This window comes from Apteryx rowi, unplaced genomic scaffold (assembly GCF_003343035.1).
Source record: "Apteryx rowi isolate R43461 unplaced genomic scaffold, aptRow1 scaffold_200, whole genome shotgun sequence".
Taxonomy (NCBI): domain Eukaryota; kingdom Metazoa; phylum Chordata; class Aves; order Apterygiformes; family Apterygidae; genus Apteryx; species Apteryx rowi.
In genome coordinates, this window is record NW_020448309.1 from 720,976 (window position 1) to 740,494 (window position 19,519).

A 19,519-nucleotide genomic window follows, 5' to 3' on the forward strand; every position below is an offset into this window, starting at 1 on the left:
CCTGCTGCCAGCATTCCTTGCTGAGCGCGTAAGGAGCTGGAATGTCAGAAAGCGGCAGAGGGGAGGGAAGAGCGAAGCGCGTGTGTGTGTAAAGGCGTCTGGAAGGAGGAGGACGGAACAAAACACAACTTCGGTTGGCCTGCCCCTTTCCCAACCAGTGTTTCTTCCTGATTTATGCTCTCGCCTTTCGCTTAAGTTGCGCAGCTCAGCGCAGCCACGGCGGAGAGCTCGCGGCAGAGCTCRGGAGTCAGCTGGCTTTCCCTTGCAAAAGCTTCGCGCCTAGATAAACCCAGCTGTTTCTCTGGCTTTGGAGACTGGAGTCGTCGCCTCCTGCGATACTGGCGAGGGGGAGTTCGTCAGGGGAGTTCGTCAGGAGCGTTCGGGCTCTGCTGTGGCAGGGCTCTGGATGAGAGGAAATGTCCCATTGCGGAAAACTTGGGAACGGGTCTGGCTTCTGAGGGTGGCACGGCGCAAYGCCCCGCGCTGGAGCGCAGCTGGTCCTTGACACTTTCTCTTCAGCTTGGACAAGAAACCTTGTGGAGCCCCAGCAATCCCTGCAGCAGATTAATGCCTAAAATTATACACCCTAAACAGAGGGGTTTAATTACCAGAGCTGGGAATAGTTTAATTGGTTTGTTCTGACCTTGGAAGAAGGACCTGCCCAGCCACGGGAAGGCGAGACTCTTACTGCTTCTCAAGAAGTTCCCCAGCCTGAGAGGCCATGTCGTCCTTGTACACCAGGAGTAAGGAATATACCCGGAGCAGGAAGTCTCAGTCAGATTCTCCCCCATCCTCTCCTTCCCCGATTGCAAAGACGCTCAGAGTAAGCAGCCTTTTCGTTTCTGTATTACACGAGCCCTGCTCGGCGCCAGCTCCGAGCAGAGCTTGTTGCCGTTGGGTTGTTGTCTTACCCTTGGAGACCCGCGTCTGGGGTTTGCTTTGAAAAGAGGCCGGTTTGCGTGAAACTTGGGAAGGTTCCTCTGTGGCAACAGATCTTAACAAAACCGCGAGTTCGTAGAGGCYTTGCACTGTGATTATTTGCATTAGTGGTTATAGGGAGTTGCTGTAATAGGAGTTTCCCCCTCTGCCCTGCTGTCGCAGTAGGCAGAAACATCACTCACCCGATATGTTATTGCTGGGAGAAAACCTCCTGGATGGAAATGAGGCAAAACCTGACCAGCTTGTTAAACTGCACTCTTTCCAAAAKCATTTTGATATTGCTGTGAAACCTAGGTTTGCTACCCAGTGGGGCCTTTAGCCTCAGGGTTGTGCTGAACTGTGCTACATTTTAATAATTTCAACCGCAAAAAAAATGAAGAAAACAACCTGTAACAGGAGACACTGCCAAGTCAAGGTAGTGGTCCTCCCCAGACTGCGGAGATGGTGTCCTAATCTACTGAGATGCTTTAAAACTGGAACATTTTGTAACAGTATTGTTAATAGCTTTGGCATCATGGGAAAGGCTATCGCGAACCTCTCCGAAGTCCATGTCGTTATACGGGCAGTCTCTTCTTAGTCGAGAAAAAGTTATCATGCCGTCGTCAAAGCCTGGAGGAATTAGTTGGAAAAAGGCCGGCTAATTTTAGATGCAGGCATTACGTTAATCTGAGCGCTGTATTTGCTCAAATCAGATGTGCACTGTCTGCTCATTTTTAGTGTCAAATCGCCGTCTGGTTTAAAAAAAAAAAAAAAAAGAAGCAGCAGCAGCAGCATGGCCCTAAATATGTAAAAGGGTGTTTAACCCACTGCCGTTTTGTTAATGGAAACAGTCCCTGACCTCAGGAAACTTTAGCCTTGCAGTCTGCCGTGGCTGCTGTTTGCCCCTGGGCTGTTAACCGTTTAGCCCAGGAGGGGTAGGAGCCTGTGCTTTCTTCCAGTTTGCAATTGGGATGTCTCTTGGGAGTTTTTAGATAATCCAGAACTATCCTCTGCCTGCTAAAATGGTCTTTCTTCAGCAGTTTTTACAGCTGTGCTTACCATTCTCCGGTAAATCGCCGACTTACTGATCACCAGCCTAGTAGTAGGTCGGGAACCCTTCAGATAAGTTCTTAGAGAATAAAACCAAGAATGTTTTAATTTCTTGAGTGTTTTAAAAGCAGTTACGTTCTGCATGCACAGACTGACTCATTTTCCCTTCCGTATTCATTTTGGGCATATAAACAAGTGACAAACGTCTCGCCGTAGCTGTGACTGCGGTGTTTGCTTGCCCGTTGCGTGGCTCTGCAGGGCTCCCTTGATGCAAGCTGGTAGGATCTCCTCGTTTTCTCAGCCAGTAGCAGTGACAAGTCTGCGTGCTGTTGCAGGGCCCGGTGAATGCCGAAGGAAGTGGCGGGAGCTCCCAGGTGTGGCAGATGCAGCAGCTAGGGATGGAGGAGTCCCTGGTGAAAATGCAAAAGCCTGGCAAAGGGCTTTCCTCCGCTTCTCATGGCCTTGCGATGGTGGCGAATGGAAACACCTGAGGGTGAAAATCTTGATTCTCCTCATGGTAGCAATGCCAGCCGCTGCCCCAGAGCATTGCTGTGGCAGGGTCCAGGCGGTGGGGGCAGCAGTGGTTGCTCACAAGTCATTGTAGGAAACAGTTGTCCCATCAGAGTCATGGAAATAGCCAATGCCTTAAAAGGCTAATTTAGGAAGGATTTACTTGAGACTAGAACAAGACGTCTTAGTTAACTRTTTCTCCAGAAGAGTGTAATTCTGCTGTGAGCAAGAGAAGCAATAAAGCGTGGTTTCCTATCGATTTGTGGTCTATAGATAGTGGRGGGTGTCTGTGCGTGTGTGTCCCCATGCCCACAATAATGGCAGCCCTTGCAGCAAAGTACCACTAGCCACCAGCTTTAGCAAAACAGGCAGGAACGCAATATCTTTGAGTCATTTCTYTTTCGGTCCAGTTAGATTGATGCCGACTGACCTGGGGACTTAAAAGTTCCTAGCTGGGCAGGGGGGAGAAAATGGATGGGCTGATAGGAAACCTTACGCTCAGTGGTGCATATATGTAAGCCTCTTGGAGAACCAGACAAATTGGAGAAAATCTTAGTTATTAAGCTGCCAGTGCCAAACAGCTGCATTCAAATGTCATTTGCAAAGTGCTTTCCTACAGTGTTCCCTGCTGCACTTGCCCTGCTGGTTGTAGCATTCCTCCTTGCATCTTATGATAATATTGCATGCATTTTTTTTTTCCCCCCTCATTTAATTGATGGGATATCCCCAGCTGCACAGCCGAGAAGCGTGAGCACTTTGCAATGAACTCTTAGAAGTCATGAGAAAGGCAATCTCCTTGAATACRGTGGGGCAGGATGGTGAGTAAAAGGCATGCAGAGGAAACTCTGATTCGAGTCCGGCGTTTGGTGTGCAGCACCAGGGCCATGGTGCAAGGTCATCACCATCCTATTGCCATTAAACCTCATTAAGCTAAAATATCTCATTTCTTGTGTTTAACAGAACGCTCAGGAATCCTAGTGACCAATACAGAAATAGCCACATAAATCCTGGTAAATCCTCCAGGGTAAACATCACTAGCTCCACCTTTCCAGAAGCATCAGTTGCTTTAAWGAGGATATTACTAGAAAATGAAAAAATAAAATCCCTTGAAATTGTTTCAGAGCTTCCAGTTAGTTAGCTTTCATTTTGGTGGTGGTGGTTGTGGTTTCCTTTTCAGCACAAGTTTTGTACCGTAGACTTTCAGCTAATGGTTTCTCTTCCTCCGACAAAATGCCAGTCGTGTAGGGCATTACAGGCAACTCCATGTTATGAAATGTTTGAGCATCAGGCATAAGTAAGAAAATAGATGGCAGGATTGGAAGGACTAAGGTAAAAGMGAGGACCGAGTTTCATTTATTTTTTTTAAAGACTCTGTTTATGCCAGGCCAGTTGTTTTTTTCATAGCAAACACCCTGTGCTTTCATTTTAGGCTCATCCCTCCATTCCTTGGTACTTTATAACCCTTGCATTTCCCCATGCGTCCCTGGTAAGCTAGGAACATGAAAACTAAAGATGAACACTCACAAATTACTGCACAGACTGTAAATGCAGCTTTTCGGTTGTTTCCTACCTCTTTGTCAACCTTCCTTCCCTTTACAGAGCGCTCCTTGGCCTGTCATCCTACAAAAAGAACATCAAAACCTTAAAAACCTCACGCTTTTTACACTTAATAGTGGCTGCGTTTCTTTGACTAGCTGTCATCACTTGCTGTTTGTTGCTCGCTACGTGAGAAACTGCGTAATTACTGCTCCTAGCCCTAGTTCACCATTTCAGTACGCAGCTTTTTCCCTCTGATGGCAGATTAGTCCCTCATTAAGTCGCCTTCAGTGCTTATGGCTTGAACTCTCCCAAGCGGATTTTTGGCAGTACGAGCTCAGTAATAAAGCGCTGAGAATACTCAGTAATCTGTACTGATTGATTTTAATCTACCTTTCATTTTGAGTATCTGCAGGAGTCACGTGCTAAGTGGTGGATGTGGTGTAACCGCTACCACCTTGCAGGGGCCATATGTTTTCACTTAAGTCACTCGATAGTAACACTCGGGCGTAGAAAGCAAAGGTTTTCAAATTGCTGTGTCTGGTAGCTTGTCTCCAAATCAAGCCTGCAGTTGTTCTAAACAGCGATTACCATGGCAGCAAATGCTTTTAATCTGTGCGTGATGCGGACAAGTACTTTTAGAATCCAAACCAAATCTTAAAGGGGGGGGAAAAAAAACAAAAAAAAACTAATGCACAAAATCATTAGCCGCTTGAGCTGCGGAGGCTTTATATGTAAATAAACCCAGCATGGTTTGGAYATTAAAATATAAATAATGGCCTAAAATCTTAGAGGTCTGCTAAGGCAGCCAAACCAGACTTCTTTTAATCAGTGAGGGATAGCCATAGGTAGAAGCGCTTGATGGAATTACAGCCTCGGTAGAGGTTTGAATATGAATGTGTCTGGCAGCCAGTTTTCACTCTCTGAGTGCTTTTGSTTCTGCAGAAAGTTTAATCATGTTTCAGATATTAATGGTAACAGGTTTATTCTCACATTAGGTAGAACCGTGTGAATAATTTGGCTGGCTTTGCTGCTGCAAGAGTGTTATAGAGTAAAGAGTGTTTTGTAAACATTTCTCCAGGAAACTTTGTCTTCCTGGTTTTCCAGTTAGTGGCTTGGACTTGTTCTAGCTGTGATAAAAATGGTGCTGCATAAATTGAAACGGGGTCAAATAAGTTGTACCATGATATTTTTCTTTTTAATTTCTGGATTGCTGACTAGTTACAGTATACATATATGTGTGTGTATATATATATATATATATATATATATATGCATGCCTGTGTGCATACATATACACACAACCCTTCTCTCCCATTAGCCAATGTAAAACGTGGGATACTGAAACCTGAACTTCAGGATAATTAACCTTGGCCTGTGTTCTTCAGTACCCGATTTTGTTTATCACATCTGATCCTTGGTTATTTCTCAAGTATCAAGTTCCTTGATGGACATCAGGAACAAATCATTCTATATTCAGTGTGTTCTCTATTTTTTGAGTTGTCATCTGTAACTGTCCGTAGCTAGAACGATATCGTGATCTTCTAGCCATTTGTACACCACCCATTAGTTAGATGTTCTCTACTGTGAACCAGTACACAGACAACTCTCTTCTTTCACTGACTACATCTGTACATTTAAATAAAATGGGCTAGGGCACATTTTCGGACCTAAAGTGGCATGCCCCAGCTTGCCTCCCTGTGGCTAATTTGTCTTCCTCGACTCTCCTCCCTTCCAAGGAATAGAGCAAAGTAATCCAAGCCAAAACCATACCAGGGAGTCTGTTAACAAAGTAAACAGGCCGAATGGTCATGGACCCGGTGCTTGATCCCGTGCCCTGGCCCTGCTGTGTTTAATAGGGCAGATGAAACCCAGTTGTCCTTTCACATTACCAAAATAACTCTCGTTTTCTACCACCGCTGTGAAAGTGTGTGCCGCTTCTGTGGATGAGGATTCTTCAGGAGTATTCAGGCTGGAGAAACGAGATGCACTTTCGCATGTAGCATCCAAGTCCTGGAGGGATCTAGCCTGCTTTGTGACCTGGCTCTTTTTGGTATATTGGTTATTGGTCACAGAGAAAGAAACATGCAACCTAATATTCCAACCTCATTTAAAAACTCTCCCTTTGACTCTCTATCRCCTGGTCTGCAATGGGTGCCTTTAAAGAAGCTGGTTAAGCAGCCAGAGAGAAATGACTTGCGATCGCTCTGCCTTTGTAACCGTTGCCTTTAGATGGGCAAGGAGGCTGGAGGTTCAGAGTATGTGTGAATGCCAACATGAGGTTGCACCAGGAACCAGATCAGGGAATTGGTCTGGATTATAAAAGAGGATGAAGGGAAAAGAAAAAAAGGATAGCTGTAATTTGGGTCAGTTCATAGAGCAGACACAAAACCAAGCCTGTTAGCACAACTGAGATGGGGAGGTGCTGTGGGATGGGAATGAGTGACCGAGGGAAGTGATAGGAAGAGTGGATCGAAACCCTGTAGGCAGGAAACCACTGAATGCTTCAAACTGCTGAACTGGAAACCAGTGTTTGCTTCAGTTCCAGAAACCACCTCCGGACCCATTATAGTTTTGTTCTTCATAAATGAAATACAGACCCATGGAAAACAGGGCTAGGAGAGCGACAGAGCTCAGTCCATCCATCTCCCCAAAGCTCAAGCAGCTGTACCTGTGCTGTTCCTTGTAGCCGTGTCTTGTGCTTGGAGGCCTCTGCTAGTAGAGATGGTGTCTAGCGTGCTGGAGCTGCAACTGGTGTTTCTTGCCTTGGTCAAATAAAAACATATGGACTCACTTTGGGAAATTGTTACACTTCTACAGGGAATTGTAAATTGTTTTTAATGACCYGAAATTGCTGAGGTTACTATCCTCCTTGGAGCAGAGGTCCTCAAACTGATAAGTGAGACGCTACGGGTTCAAATCACTGACAGTTGGTCTGGAGCTATTTTAGACTGGAACAAATGAGAAGGGAAGGAGGCTGTGTAACTGTCTTAACTCTAAAAGCACAAGATGCTTAGCATGATATAGACAGTTCAGCGCACTTAAAACAGCCCTAATCACTTTTCCATGCAAGTGTTCGCTGTGACCGTAGCAGTTGTCACAGGAATGCTATGTGGTTGCAGGATGGAGGAGGTGTCCGCCAGACTACTTTAGAAAGGGCTTCATGCTGAAAAGTTGGCAGGTTGGCTTTAGACAGCTCAAATTCTGGCTGGTCTCCAAATAGGTATTTAAATACCCGATGATAACACCTGGAAATGTCCCAGAAAAGTGTTTGCAGGGGCAAGAAAGAAGTTGCCTGCAGACCTATGGCATTCTCACACTGCAGAAGGTTGAGAGTACAGATCTCTTCTTGTGTCGCCTGGTTTTTATTTCCTCCTGTCTGGAGAGTTTTCTCCGAGATCACATCACTTTGCAAAATTAAATTTTTCACCAATAAAATTTGATCCCCTAGAAAAGAGGGAAAACTAAGAGCAACAAAACCAGGTTTCTGAATTGTGGCCTTCACTAAATTAAAATACAATCCAGCCTGACGTTTTACATGGAGAGTTTTATCCCCAGGAGATGGTGGTAATAAAGTGCAGCTGTTGCAAAGCCAAAGGGCCATGTGAGAGAGGCGCGGGGAACTGAGGCACAGGCTGGCGATAATGCAAACCGTTGTAAAACTGCAAAATATTTAGATGTGTTTGGGATCTCAGGAGATGTGGTCCTCACTGCATTACAGCCTTACGTGTTTGTTTCTGATTAAATATGTGCTATCCTCATTGTAAACGACGTGATCCGCTTCAGCCAGTTGCCAAAGCCCCTATTCCTTCTTGGAGGTTCTTTTAATATTATGCTTCAGTAATAGCAGTTTGTATTAAGCAAAGCTTGTTGATTTATAGTTTGTGCAAACATATTTTGCACCAGGCTTTTGGGAGTTGGAGGTTAGATGGAGGTGGTTTGGCTACACCGGATTATTAATCATACGAATGGGGTTTGTAATCCTTGCATTTGCACAAATGCAAACTTTACTTGGAAGACAGCGATATTTATCATCTCAGCTGTAGCAGACTTCAGCAGGGTAGCTTTCCTAGGGAGGCCGCGACCTCAAAACCCACTCTCAATTTCTGAATTCAGAACAAATCTTCTAATTACATTTGCATCCGTTTGAAAGTCAGACTTCCCAGGCACCGAATAATTGAGCCCAAAAATATCTGGGTTGAAGGACAAGTGTAAAATACCAATCTGATGCGTATCCGATGGGGAGGATTCTTCCACCTGACTGAGGACTTTGATATATAGCAGGGGGCCTTCCTCATCACTCTTCCTCCTAGCTCAGCTCTTCCTGTGCAGCTCCAGTAAGACTTTTAGCTGCGACAACACAACCCACCGGGGAGGTTGTCCTTTTTACAGCTGCTGTGCATCAGCGTAGCCAACTACGTAAACCTTTGGTGGTGTGGGAGCAGGAACGCTGCATAACGACAGGAATGTGTCAACTTCTTGGCAAGCAGCTTCCTGTTGTATCGGTGGCGTTTTTGCATAAATGTGGGCGAGAACCGGCCCTAAAAGCAGCTGGTTTTATTTTATGTTTAATTTCTAAAACAAACGGGACTCACCAGGAGGATATTTGCCAACAGAAGAACAGAATTCGAGAGGTTCCTAAAACTTCCACTCTTGGTTAGGAGCAGGGAGGGAAGCATCTCGTTAAATGGTGGTTATTTAATCAGGACTGTCGATCAGGTTCTCCGAAGCAAAACACACCAAAATAAATGCCTTGAGAACTATCTTAAAATAGTGCAGATTTTCCTGAGGTTGGCCAGTTGGAGATGAAGCAGCATAAAATGTTCCCAAAGCTGCGTTTTTTTTCTTTTTTTGGAAAAAATGTAAATAGTAGACTTTTTCTGTCTTTGCTGGGTCAGATCCTAGCCACAGAAAAATGCAACTGAAAGCAATTAGGCCGGTTTCTGACTTGGCGAGAGAAGCGGCTGATCCTGCCTTGCCTTTCAGGGCTGCGTTTTCTCTTAACCCTTCCACGCGGGATTTGGTTTTCATTATACTTCACTGAACTTCTAACAGCCGTGAAAGCTTTTCAGTCTTTCAGGGAAGTCTCCTGCGTTCCGTAATCCAAACGCATTTCTAAAATCAAAACCGTAGGGTATTCTCAGCGCTTTACGCCGTCACGGCTCTCCAAAGGAATAAAGCCGCTGCCGATACCTAGCTCGGCCTTTTAATCGGGAATGCCGAAGGCAAGCGCGGTGAGCACGGGGGGCCCAGAAGGAAGCGGCTTGCACAGGAGAAGGAGCAGAGCACCCTTGGGCGAGTCCGGTATGCTGCTATTTGCCCCTTTCCTCTTTTTTTCCGCGGCCCGTCTCAGATTTGCTGCTCTTTGCCAGCCCATCTGGGTTGCGTTCACCCTGACCCCGCGCAGGAGGGCTGCTGAACCCCTTGGCTCTCCTCCGCCAACGCTGTATTGAGACGGACGGGAAGAAAGGAGTTGTCATCTCTCCGGTGACTGACTGTCGCTTTTGGGGGGACATGTGATCGTGGACCTCTCGCAGAGGGAGGTGGTAAGAGCCAAGGATTATCAGGAGCTCGAGAGCGCGCCCCCAAGTGCTCTGCACTTTAAGCTTTCCTTTAAGAGATATCCCCTTCCAGGCCTCAGTGCTCTTTTTCAGGAATAGCGGGATATTGGCTCAGCACTGGCTGCCAGGAAAGCGTGCTGCTGTCTGAACCAGGACAGCCGCTTCTAGCTCCTAACTTCTCCCTAGGGCCTCCTTCCCCTTCCCCGATCTCTGCAATGATATGACCCTGTTTAAAGGGCAGGAAGGGTAATTTCACAATCCGGTGCTTCTGCGGCTCTTAACGTTTCTTTTCAAACTTTCCATCCTAAGGGATATAGGCTGGGTAAAACTGATGGTCTAATTCCAAATGTGCCATATTAACAGCCAGGGAAAGAGGAAGAAACCTTCTTACAGTTGATGCACCATGCTTCTTGGCATCCCCTTTTTAACCGTAGCAGGTTGCACAATATTTGTTCAAGAAAAACCAGGAAGAGAAACCCCTTTCTGGCACTAACGTAGAGGACAAGCGCATGTTTGTGCTTTGGTAGCCTCCGCTTTTGTTTCCCTCCTTTCAAGATGTCAAGGAGGGAAAGTTTTAACATTCGCGTTCTGACTTTGACTTCCGAGTTTCTAGCTGTGCAGGGCTGGAACAGCATCTCAAAGCAGATACCACCTTCTTCCTCATTTACATACATCTCACAGTAAGACTGTTAACGCTTCGCAAGCTTAAATGTTCTATTTTTGTTGTTTAGAAGTGGTTTTAAAAGGAAGACCAGTGGCTGGAGAAGAGATGGTTGCTGCAGRACTTGCACATCTCTGTGTCAGATATCTTGAATGGCACAACCGGACCCTGAGTTTGCAAGTTCTCAGTCACCATTTTGGCTTATTTCCTCTGGCTTCAAAGTCTTTCTTTTTGCTAAGAATTGCTACTTTTCACATCATCTCTTTTAGATGGAGCCTTTTTTGAAGGTGGAAAGTGGAACTGTTTTTTTCCCCACATTCAGGCATTTTTTTCTCCTCTATCATTATTTTTAAAAAAGATGAGCAGAATAAGCTGTTCCTTCAAACATCAGCCTGAACACTGGCCTTTGTGCAAAACCCCCCAAAATATTGAGCCAGAACTTGATTTAAAATAAATAAATCTCCCTTTCTTCTAGCAGCATGTGGAAGAATGATCTGCTGATGAAAACTGTTTTGCAGCTTTTGTTATAGCAGGGCTGTTTCCAACAGCTGCTGTAACATCTAGTTCAGGCACTGCTTTCTAGATCTAGGCTTTGTCCAGTTCCTCTCAAACTTAATCATCTTTGTCTCAAAAATACCCCTTAACTGAAGCAACATGGAGAAAGGCACCTGAAAATGGAATGGTAAGGGAAAGATTAAGGCTTTCCAAAGAGCTGCGAATGTAAAGATTTCCCATAAATCGGTGCTGTTTCTGTAAGACACTGGATTAACTTTACGACGCAGAGATGTGCTGCTGCACCTTTGGCCAGCTGCAAGAACATGGCAGAAGAGACCGTGGAGAAAAGAAGAGGGTTAAATGAGTCCAAAAGGAGACAAATTTGTGGAAAGAGAATTCACTGAGCACTAAGAAAAAAATCCCATTTTCAGCTCAAGAAGTGTCTGAGGTGTCGAGGGCTGGAAGGTGGCAGGGTGTAGGAGGGAAAGTCACTACACACTCGCTCTGCTTTGATGCTGGCAGCAGCAACAGGAATGGAGCTAACTGGTCTTCTGGTCTAACCTAGTATCTTTCTTCTACYGAGAGATAACTGCAGCCCAAAACAATACTGCTCAGCATCCATCACAGCAAGGTTTTCATAAAAAAACCCAAGGGTCTGGTTTACTGTATCTTTTGTTGTTCCCAGCAGTTGTATTTAAAATGATTCCCTTGTCCCATCCTTCATTTGCACAAGCGCACTCCTGCTCTCTCTGCCTATGGAAAAAATTGTCTACTGCGGAGGGGGGAGACAAAAATGATTCTTCCATCCTCCCGCCAGTGCACAAGCTCGCTCGGGGACCTGCTCAGGTTCTGCTTTTGTTGCTTGGTTTTCATGTTGCCTTGTGCTGCCACGTGTTAGCTTTTTCTCAGTGCTGTTAYAGTACGTAAGCAGGTGTGTTTGTTGCAATAAATGTGAGCTTGATATTAAGTGGATTACTGGCCCRGCTATTTGTCATTGTAAGAAAAGCTGCCACTGCAAGGGATTAGCGCAGGGGTACACAAAGTGCACAAACAACTTTCACCAAGAACCTTGTTAATCGCTTCCTAATTCCCCTCTGCTGCTGAACAGAAGAGGTTGGGTCATTGGGCCAAAATTACAAGGGACCTGTCAGGTTTCTGGGCTGAGGTGAGGTTTTTTAAGAGGTAAATGCAAGTGGCTGTACTAACAAAAGACCATGAAGGCATCAGCCAACAAGTTTGCGGCTAAAAATGGGAAGTCTTTCCAATGATATCATGGTGCGAGAGGTCAGTCGTGTGGAAAGTCCTTCTCARCCTACTCACTTTGAGCTTCTTGCTGAGAGTGGCCCAAACCACAGCCGTTTAGACAAGTAGACAGATGTCTATATGAGAGCAGCAGACAGCTGCTGGGCGTTTGGCCCCCTGAGAAGCTTCCTGGACCATGTCCTAAATCACTTGTGGAAATGCARTGGGCTTAGTTATGGCGGAAGGTTGTCTACTGTCTCCCTTTGCTGGTTTCTCATCTGTATGATGCAAAGAAAGCTTGGATCAGAGCAAAATACTGCAGGGCTTCTGCCTGCTGCCATGGTCCAGGTCCCATACCAGCATTAGGGCAGGCTACTGGAGTGTTGGGTGCTCATCTCTGTGCCCCTGGCCGGCACTCAGACCTACCTGAGAACCCCAGCTGAGGGTGGCCCGGCAGGCACAACTGTAGGGAGAACGTGCTAATAGGGTGTACTTGCTCCTGGTGAGCTTTGGATTTAGCTCTTGCTTTTTCAGCTGAATGTGCCGTCCATCCACAGGGCTTCAAGCGTGCTGGGATTCTTTATTTCTTTTGTACTGGTCTAATCACCGCATTTCACTTCTGAGGGGCTGTATCACAGAGGAAGCAGGCCTTCCAAATTACTGTGATTGCAGATTGCTTGGGGAGGCTCCTTTCTTGAATCGAAATTCAAGCTTAGGGTTAACTTAGGGCCAGATGAATTAAAGATTTAATGAGTAGGAATATGTAATAGGGAGCAGTGGCTCTACGTGCTGCCAAGCTGAAGGGCAACTTTTGCATGTGCGCTGGGTGCAGTCCTTATTGTTCTGGGAGTTGCCCATGTTGTCTTCTGCTCTGCCTGGTCACTTTGATTTTGATCGGAGAGATTTTAGGCTGATAGTTGCCTGTTTTTCTACTGTGCTTGTCCAGATAAATGACATAACTTACTGTAGTTGCTCATRGCATGTTCTTCCAGATATGTGGCCAGCAATCAGAGACGTCTTTTGGATATCAGGTGGGAGCAGGAGTTTTGGAGCCTCTAAAAGCTCAGGTGCTGGACAGGCAGCAATCTGCCTCCCAACAAGGCATTTAGCACTAGATTTAGTGGTGTATCTAGACAACAAAAAGTTCAAYGCAAATGTGTTTGGGCACTAAAAGCCTGGCCCCTGTTCTTTTCTGTGATGTCCTTGTTGTGTTGACTCTTGCACTTATTAAAAAGCATCTAGAGCGATAACTTGTAGAGCTTAATGGTGGTTCGTGCTTAGAACTAAAACTGGCAGGGGAATATTGGGCCCAGTTTCCAGTTCAAGGGACTGAAAAAGCATTAGACTGCACCTCGAATTTGTGTAAACATCTGCTGGACAAAGGGAAAGCTAGCTGAGAAGGAAGCGACAGATTTGTGTGATGTATCCTGTATTGCATCTCATTTGATTTCTGCATTTGTAAGAGAACCGTCCAATCCAGAAAACTCATATTAACAAGTGTGGTTTACCACAACTAGCCCCTATAGGATATTAGTATGCCAAGCAAAACTCCTCCCTAATCTACTCCATGTATAAGTTGGCCCAGATGGTCTTTGGTTTATAAGCACAAGTGGGCTGCAGCAAAGACAGTGTTAAGAATTGTACCGCAGTGATTTGGATGCTGATAGGGAAAAGGAGAACCTGGCACAGCAAATATTTTGGCCAGTGTAAAGCTCCTCTGCCTTCACATGTAGCTTCTTCTGTTTTCTTCTTGCTGTAATGAATTTCTCCTTTCCTTGCCCATAAAGAAAAAATACTGTTTGTATTTAATGGAGTTACACACAAATATGCAAAGAACTTTGGTCTTTGCATGGTCCGTAAATCAGTCTCACCCACATCACGCATAGGACACTGATCAAAGTCAAGAAGCGTATTTTTGATTTAGAAAGGAAAATATAGATTAGTTTTGGTCCAAGGAATGGATTTCAGTTCTGGAAACTAGGATTTGAACAACAAGGTTCAGTAATTTTTAGGTTAGCAAAAGAAATGAAATCCGAAATGCTTCAGAGCGGTTGAAGCAATTGAAAAGATTCAGGCAGGAAGCAGTGATTCCCAGTTTGGGCATGGGAGATAATGCTGTTCAGCTTGTTGTAAACCAGCTACTTGTATCAGAGGTAGGAAAGTGCCCCTAAGTGGTATCTGTGCAATTCTTGAACTGAACCTTTAATTCTCCTGGTTATTAATTGTCTTTTTCTTTCTTTTTTTTTATTCTTTCTTCAGCATGAAAGACTTTCCAGGTAAGAATTTTGTTTCTTGGGTTTTTTTCTACTTAGTATTTATGGATAGCATATTTTTGTCTTGCTTTGGGGATTCCCAGTACTTCAAATCAAAAGCATAAGCTAAAGTTGGGATTGGCCATTTAGTTCTTTCCTTAACTGAACTGTTGGGCCGTCTTTCATCCTTTGCTCCCCAAATTACTTAACAGCTACTCTGTAGAGGAGAAAACCCTCTGTGTCCTATGGGAATGGGCCCCTTCTACCATGAGGATGGGAAATGCATGGGAAATCAGTACCCTACTGGGGTTTGGGCTGATACCGACTGGATTTTTTTTTCAGTTTTTAAAATGGTGGTGGCTTCCTGGCCTTCTTTTGGCTATGCCCTGCCCTGCAGGGTGGAGAGTGCTCCCAGCAATCCCAGTGCTTGTTCTCTGCTGGGTCTGGCACAGCCTTGAGACGCAACCAGTCAGGTTCATACTGCCTATCCAGACTGATACCTGCTCCATGGTGCTAAGTCTTTGTGTTTTAGGTTGGAATCAGCTACGAATCCTACCACCAGTGACACGTCCTCCTACAGTGATCGTGCCTCCAGCCGCTCCAGTGCCTACACCCGGAGAGAGAACCGGTTAGCCTCCCTCAGCACCAGAACAGAAGAGGAGAGTAACAGGGACTATAAAAAAGTAGGATTGCTTAAAAGTACTATTGATACTGCGTGCACCTTAGAAGCTGCCTGTTGCTGCAGAAACCTGCACTGAGAGTCTTTGGAAAGAAAAAGGGGATTTTTTTCATTCATTGCAAATCAAAAATCACTTAGTCTGCATGCTATCAGCCAAGCCATCATAAGGCCTTTAGTTTCCATTGCCTTTGGAAATCACACTTTTTTGAATGCATCCGCCTTTCAAAGGGGCGAAAAAGGACAAGGGGTAAAAGGAAACCAGGCAAAGTCAGATATCTGGGGAAGATGGAGTGAGGCTGGAGAAATGCTGGGAGAGATTAGTAAAGAAGCAAGAAAGAATATTGTTGAGCACTACCAGCATATCCCAGTGGGCTGCATTACACTCCAGATTTTTTTTTTCAGAAAGCTCCATAACTTTCAACGTAATCCTTGAAAGCCAGTAGTATGGACTGCCGAGTCCTCAGAGCGCGTACACACATGCTAGTAACAATGCAAAGAACATACGAAATGTAAACAGATTAAGATGACCTTAATTCTTAAATGGCTATAAAACTAAAAAATATGTTACTGGAAAGTCTTGCATGGTAAGCAACCCTCCACTCTTCCTTATAAACAGGTTTGTCCAGCAGAAACAGGCACTATGCCTAATTTGTCCTCTTAAAGTGACGGAAATTCTGCTGGTTTGAAGGAACTGAGGAAAAAAAAAATCATCATCTTCCGTTTAGGGGTGGCCTAAAATTAACCTCAATTTTCCTCCTTTTTGAAGTAAAAGCACAGAAAAGCAGCTAGGGTGTGTTGTGCTTGGGAGCACAATAGAATCATAGGTTTAGATACATTCAACATGCATTCTGTGTGGATAATTGTAGTTCTTTATTATTCTTAGTGGCTTACCTAAATTAACTCCCCCCTTTTCTTTGCTTCCTGGCTGTGTTTAAAGAACTTATAAAATTGACCAACTCTTTTCACGCGAATTGTGAAAACATGAGTAGAACATCCAAACTGGGCCTGTTTGCCCTTCTTCTAATGTCCTGACGTGGAGGAGCAATCCAAACCCCTCAGTTGCGTCTGTTCAACGCTGAGTATGATACATGTCTACTTGGAGCAGTATGGCAGGACTGGGTCCGTGCAGCGGTTGAAGAGCAGCCTTGTTAATTCAAATATTTTGTTTCTTTTTGCAGTTATATGAAAGTGCCCTGTCTGAAAATCAAAAGCTGAAATCAAAACTGCAGGAAGCCCAGCTGGAGTTGGCTGACATCAAATCAAAGTTGGAAAAAGCAGCCCAGGTAAGGCAAAACCAGGCTCTTAGACTGGCAAAACTGAGCATTGCTGATGACAAGCCAAGGTGTGTTCTAGTATGGGGAAATGCATGAGAGAAAGAATTTAGCTCRTGTGAGGGAAGGTGCTACAGAGGAGACTATATTATCGTTCACAGAAATAAGTATGGTGTGAATGATTCTCTAAGGATTAAGGATTGTTTCTTCTCTGCACGAGTGCGTCCATAGACTATCCAGGCCTCTGTGCTGCATCCTATGAATGCCATTCTGTTTTAATAGCTTTCTATGTTTATTTTATGTAGCAGAAACAGGAGAAAACTTCTGACCGATCTAGCATGCTGGAGATGGAAAAAAGGGTGCGTATCTCTGCATTCTTTGCCTCATGTTGCTGTGGTGGGCATAGTAATTTCTCGAAGGAAAATGCTAATTAAAAGATAGGTTATGTTTTTGTCTTGTGGAGTGGTGCACAGTGATAATTGCGTTCTGACCTTTTCTGTGTCTGCGACTTTTCTGCTTAGCCTTTAGATCAATTAAATCTAATTTCTGTCTTTTGTTACGAGAAGCTGCAGACTTACAAATTATATTTTGTGGTGCTAAGGGACTGTTGATCCATTGTGCTTTAAAATCTTTTTGATCCTTATAAATAAAAGGACTGTTTCGGTGGAGGAGGGAAAGGGGGAACAAGACACAACRCTAGCTGGGTGTCAGTTGTGCAATTATACTTGAAATCTGAGTGTTTGAATGCTCTTTTTTCCTAATTGAGCAATCAGATTACTGCAGTAAATTAAGCCTAACTTGCAGTCTCTAGTTAAATCAGTGTCTTAAATGATCATAGATTCATTCAGTTTGGAGGGGACCTAAGGAGGTCTCTGGTCCAATCTCCTGCTCAAAGCAGAATCAACACTGAATTTGGACAAGATTGTTCAGGGCTTTGACCCATCCAATCTTGAAGACCTCCGATACAGAGATTCAGCAGCTTCTTTGGGCCCCTTATTCCAGTGCTAATATATCCTTATAGTGAATTTTTTTCCTTATATCTAGTCAGAACCTCCCCTGCTTCAGTTGATGACCATTATCTGTCATTCTCCTGCCGTGTACCTCAGTAAAGACCCTGGCTTCAACTTCTCAGTGGCCTCCTCTTAGGTATTGGAAAACTGCTGTTAGGTCCTCCTAAAGTGCTTCATCTCTGAATTTTTAGGAGTTTTTCTGCCTTGTAAAACCAAATGTTTAAATCCAATTCCTACCATGAAAGATTGTAATTATTTAAATGTAAACTCTTCCTGGGATTTGCTAGGGGTATTCCAGAGGAGGTCACGTTCAGGATCTCCACAGGACAGGAGCAGAATTAGGCAAAGCACATCAGCACCCACTACAAGTGTGTGATCTACCTACCAGTATAGGTCCTAGGTTTCTACTGCTGAAGTTAGGCAGGTTCCTGAGGCTGAGCTGCCCCTCGGGCCCATGACACTGCTGCGTAAGCTCAGCTGAGCATCTTTACGCCTGTCTGAAACCTGTGATTGAGATTCTCAAAGCAGTGACCCATGTGGTCCTGATTCTTAGGTGTGCTTAAAGCAGGCCTAATGCAGTTATCAGAAACACAGCAGGCACTTTTGTCTAAATATAGCAGCTGGAGAAAGTCATGTACATGGATGTAGATCTTCTTTTGTAAAACAGCGTGGTGGTCAGAGCACTTGGCCAGAGTGGGTCTTCCCCAAGCAGAGGGAGTTCAAACCACGAATCTCATCTCCCACCTGTAAGACTCTTCCAAGTTGTGGCAATGTACTGCATCACTTTTGTTGAGTTAGGATCACTACAGCTGCAAATACAGGTTTCTCAGTTTTAGAAAGAAAGTGCCTGACTGTTGCTCCGTGAAGATGGTGTTAACAGGTTAAAAGGTTTCTTAACAGATTAAAGGGTGTCTTGTTCTTGCCTTGCTTCCAGGATGGCTTATGCATTTTGCACTAAAGAAGCACTGGATGGAGTGTGTTGGCACTGACCCATGGCTAACAAAAAGGCACCCAGAACCTCTTTCTTCCAGGGCTGCACTGTCCTGTTTTGCTTGCTCTCCTTCTAGCCTCATGTTTCTTTGCAGAGAGCAAAGGAGTGGGGGAAGAGTGCATAAAGGCTGTTCCTAACCCATACTTGCCATTTCCTCCTGATCAGTGCGCTTTCCTGGGGTGGTTTGAGTCCTCTCATGCTGAAAAAGGCACTGATTGAGTGTAGATCTTTCCCCTCTAGCTATCCACTGAGGGCTCCRCCAACACTCAAATAGTAAAGCATACCTGTGTAACCATCTATATCCCAAAATTCACTGGAAGCAGACAGCTTTACAACTACAAAGTCCTAAATTAGTCTGGGAGAAGCAGGATATCCAGACACCTTTTCATGTTTAGTTTCCTATTTGACTGCCTTGGTGGGTTTCCTCATTGCCTTCCCCCTTTGCAGTGTTATTGTCTTGGCAATGATGAGTCCTAAACCTTTCACTCTACCCATTCACTGTATAGAGAATATACGTGCTTAGTATGGTGCTGTCCCCAGAGCCAGTAGCCTAGAAGTTGGTCTGGTGATAGTCTGTGCCAGCCCACACAAGTCTCTTGGTGGATTTGGACCTCTGTTAGATGAAATCTCCTCCAGTCTCAGAAAGTTTTTTCAAGGTTGATCTTTGTTAGTACTAATTTGGCATCCTTCAGTAGCTGTGCAGATACATCAGTTGGTGATGGGCAGGGCGGGACAGTTAAATCCATGGCTTCCTTTACCTACAGAGCTCAAAATAACATWTCATCAGCAAGTCCTGGAAACTGGGATTAGTGAAGGGGTCTAAAGAGAGCTCAGGATCAAGAGAAGATCTGCCTAAATGGGCATAGCACATATTGCCTGTTGCTTTACCTGCTGCCATGTTCCAGGGTGGTTGCACTTCCGTAGTACATCTACTGATCAGCTCTTGCTTTTGTAACCTGTATATCACTTTGGGATGCTTTTCAGTTAATGCTCCTATAGAAATACAAGACTCTGTATCTTTTTTTTTTTTTTTAAGAAAATATACTGTAAACTTTTCTTCTAAATCCACATGATCATCTTTGTTATGAATCCTTCCAAACAGGAGAAGCGAGCCCTGGAGCGGAAACTCTCTGAAATGGAAGAGGAAATGAAGGTATGAAATAATCTATGCCCTCTGTCTGTTCTATTTTATTATGCTTTGTATTAATGTCTTTTGGGATTGTCATCCAGGAATAGGATACTAAAGGTATACATGGGAAGGGACTCATGTGTTACTTCTGAGTGTGTCCCTTTACGCAGTCAGAGCTTACATTAATGGCCGTGTTCTCTGAACACGAAATACT

The 19,519-nt window shown here is 44.6% G+C and overlaps 1 protein-coding gene across 4 annotated transcripts in view; it reads left to right on the forward strand.

Moving 5' to 3' along the window:
• Nucleotides 1-19,519, forward strand: part of PPP1R12B (protein phosphatase 1 regulatory subunit 12B) — a 96,727-nt gene that overhangs the window by 64,215 nt on the left and 12,993 nt on the right. For 3 of the 4 annotated variants that reach the window (XM_026063771.1, XM_026063773.1, XM_026063772.1), the window contains 5 exons: nt 14,233-14,249; nt 14,758-14,908; nt 16,083-16,187; nt 16,481-16,534; nt 19,279-19,329. In XM_026063771.1, the coding sequence (XP_025919556.1) occupies nt 14,233-14,249; nt 14,758-14,908; nt 16,083-16,187; nt 16,481-16,534; nt 19,279-19,329 (378 nt within the window). Of the gene's footprint in view, nt 1-249; nt 824-14,232; nt 14,250-14,757; nt 14,909-16,082; nt 16,188-16,480; nt 16,535-19,278; nt 19,330-19,519 lie in introns of those variants that run through there. The other variant, XM_026063774.1, reaches the window with a different exon arrangement.